This window comes from Colossoma macropomum, unplaced genomic scaffold, assembly GCF_904425465.1.
Source record: "Colossoma macropomum unplaced genomic scaffold, Colossoma_macropomum, whole genome shotgun sequence".
NCBI classification, from domain to species: Eukaryota; Metazoa; Chordata; class Actinopteri; order Characiformes; family Serrasalmidae; genus Colossoma; species Colossoma macropomum.
In genome coordinates this window covers 18,322,317-18,325,394 of record NW_023494786.1, presented here as the reverse complement: position 1 = coordinate 18,325,394, position 3,078 = coordinate 18,322,317, and the positions used below count along the sequence as shown (strand labels likewise).

General features: G+C 36.0%; 1 protein-coding gene across 1 annotated transcript; it reads left to right on the top strand.

The window, feature by feature from the left end:
• The first annotated feature begins 314 nt into the window (after positions 1-314).
• LOC118827634 (olfactory receptor 52I2-like) lies at positions 315-1,262 on the top strand. The gene has a single exon (XM_036599071.1). The coding sequence runs from the start codon at positions 315-317 to the stop codon at positions 1,260-1,262; it is 948 nt and encodes a 315-aa protein (XP_036454964.1).
• Positions 1,263-3,078: the final 1,816 nt, after the last annotated feature.

The following is a 3,078-nucleotide window of genomic DNA, read 5'->3' as shown; positions in this document are numbered from 1 at the left end:
CTGTGGTAGACATCTAATTTCATCACGAAGTAGTCACATCATATTATTATGGTCTGAATTACTGTAAGCACATTATACAGGACCTATTTTTTTCAAAAGCATTGTTGTATTAGTATGATCTTAAGTTGTTGGTAAGTCTTACTAAATCCTATACATTTGTACTGCTGCAGTGCTTGTGTTACTGTGCTTCTAGAAAACTTGCCACAGATTTTGTTTACTTCTGAGTTTTTCAGACATATTTTGTTTACTGGTCATAATGAAATGCTAACATTTATATAATAACTGTTTATGAGGTTCACAGTCCAATTCAAGGAATGGATTACCGACCAACCTACAACTTTTCACATTCTGAATTCCATTTAATTGGATTTACAGATCTGCAGACATACCGGCCTGTGCTCTTCATCCCCTTTTTCATCATCTTAGTTTACGCGTTAATGGCTAACTATCTTCTGATCTTGGTCATTTGGAAGCAGAGCACTCTGCATGCTCCCATGTACATTCTGATCGCACTAATTGCAGCTCTTGGGTTCGCTGTGCCAGTTTTCATTGTTCCCAGGATGCTGGTTAGTTTTGTGTTTGGCCTGAATCTAATTACTAAAAATGAATGTCTCATTCAGATGTTTGTTGTTCATCTTGCAGGGTGTTTTCAGTCAAGCATTTTACTTTGGATGACTGTTGACAGACTATTTGCTATTATGTACCCTTTGCGTTACCATGACTTTGTAAACCTGACCAAATCTCTCCTTTTCTGCTCTATACTTGTAATCCGTAATATTGTGTATGTAGTCGGAATGGTTGGTCTGGTTGCACCACTTCCATTTTGTAAATCAAACCTAATTTACCACTGCTTCTGTGAACACACATCAGTTGTTAACATGGCCTGCGGTGATGTTTCTAAGAATTATATAGCAGGTATCATTGGTTTAAGTATTCCAAGTACTGACTGTGCCTTTATAGTGGCCTCCTACACTGTTCTCTTCGTGGTCATTTTTAAGACTCTTTCAGGAGACTCTCGCCAAAAGGCCATTCAGACATGTGGCTCTCATTTAATGACCATAGCAGTTGCCTATTTCAGTGCTGTTAGTGCATTTATCGGGTATCGAGTAACTACAATTTCACGTGATGTGCGTGTGCTAAGCAGTCTAATGTACCTCCTTATTCCTGCCTGTGTAAACCCACTAATCTATGGGATACGAACAAGAGAAATTAGAGTTGTCCTAATTAAATATCTAAAAATTAATAAAATTAGTGCCCATTGACCTTTGAACAGGCAGAAACTCTTGAGACATCTACAAGAATATCTTCAAGAGTCAGGCTTTCAGTTTCAGCACACACAGACAAGGCAGTTCAGTAAGTTAAAAGGTTTGGCCTCCACTGAAATATTCATTTGTGAGTGGTTTTGTGACTGGTCAGCTGTCTTCCATATTAAATGTAGCTGCACTTGCCATGACGATTTGTCTTAATAACAGGTGACAGTATTTTTTTCAGGTAGACAGAGATTAAGGACACAGGAATAAACCTTCACTCTGATTATTGCATTGCTATTTTATCGTTCATTTTAGAACAAGAGGTTTTGGCTTAGACTTTTGATTCTGTATTTTCAATGTCTGTCAGTCCCAAATGGCATCTGTTTTTTTATGTCCTAATTTCACATATTTAGTTATAATGTATATATGTCTTTTGTTTACATTACAAAACATTTTACATCTGAGAAAATTATAAATTGAACAGAGTGCATCAGTTAAAACAAGAGATCCTAATCACAGCCCTGTGGACCTCACACTATGTACGTTGTTGTGCTTTTCCTCATTTAGCACACTTGATTCAGCTCATTAGCTAATTAACAAGCTCCTCATGTGCTGCATCAGGAGTGTTAGACTAAAGAAAATTGGAAACACATGAATAAGAAAGTCAGTTACCAAAACAATGGTGAGTATTGCTGCGTTCAAGTGGTGTGAATTAGGAAACAAATTTCTCACTTGTACATTGCACTCAAACAGCCGACAAAGTTGTATTTGAGATTCTAGAGTACATGCGAGTTTACCACCAAAGAAAATGCTAAACTTGGCAGTCAAACTGAAAAAAAAGTGATGCACTTATACGGGATATATACGCTTTTTAATATGGCAAAGAAAAATTAAGACACACATTCTCCAGACCAGCATGCTTTATTATATGTGCATCTTTGAACAAGCCCCCAAATAGTGTTTAGATGTATTTACTAGTTAACCATCAGGTATGTATGACCTTCTGATGAGCACTCAAATGCAGCATATGCTTTATTGGTTTTGGGAACATGGACAAAAGAAAGAAAAGCAGATCCTGTCTATGCATCTGTCCTTTCCCTTATATTTGCACATTCTCTATGGCATTTTAAATGTGTCTGGTTATTTTCAGAGCATGTGAAACTTCTCTGGTTAATGTAATTTATGTAGCAGCAACAACATGAATGTAATTATAATGTGTGGAGCTCTTGCTGAGTTCCAATTTGGATGTAAAAATGTTTGTATGTCACATACAGATGTTGCGAACAGCATGCACTCAGTAAAGAGAAATGTCATTCAGCTTCATGTCAGAAAAACAGAAATAAATTCATCATGATGAAAGTGAACAGCTGTTTTAAATATGAATGTGCCGCTCACATCAACATGTTTTTTGAAAACAAACTCAAATCATATTAATCCTACAGTTAAATACTGTGCTGAGAACTGTAACTAAACAATTTGTAAGTGATCTTTTGCAGGGAACACAGGGAATATGGCTGTTTTCTGCAAACATTAGTGCACAATTTCTATTTATTTGCTGTGTTTAATATATTGGAAAAAAATAAAAGGATAAAATAAGCCATAACTTATGCACAGGCCACAGCCCAATGTGAAATTCAGTAAATAAACAGAAGGTTTGCATTAAAATGTGCAGAAGTGTGTTCTCTATAGAGAATTTGTTAACTTATTTTCACACAGAAAAACAGCAAAACATGTCATTTGACAAGGGGCACCCAAACGTTTGCATATAACTGTATACATGACACTTTTAAATGTTTCAAAACACGCATTAATATTATATATAGCATTC

What these genes read in the sequence shown, in the direction of transcription:
- LOC118827634 (XM_036599071.1), top strand. Translation starts at nt 315, where the DNA reads ATGGATTACCGACCAACCTACAACTTTTCACATTCTGAATTCCATTTA.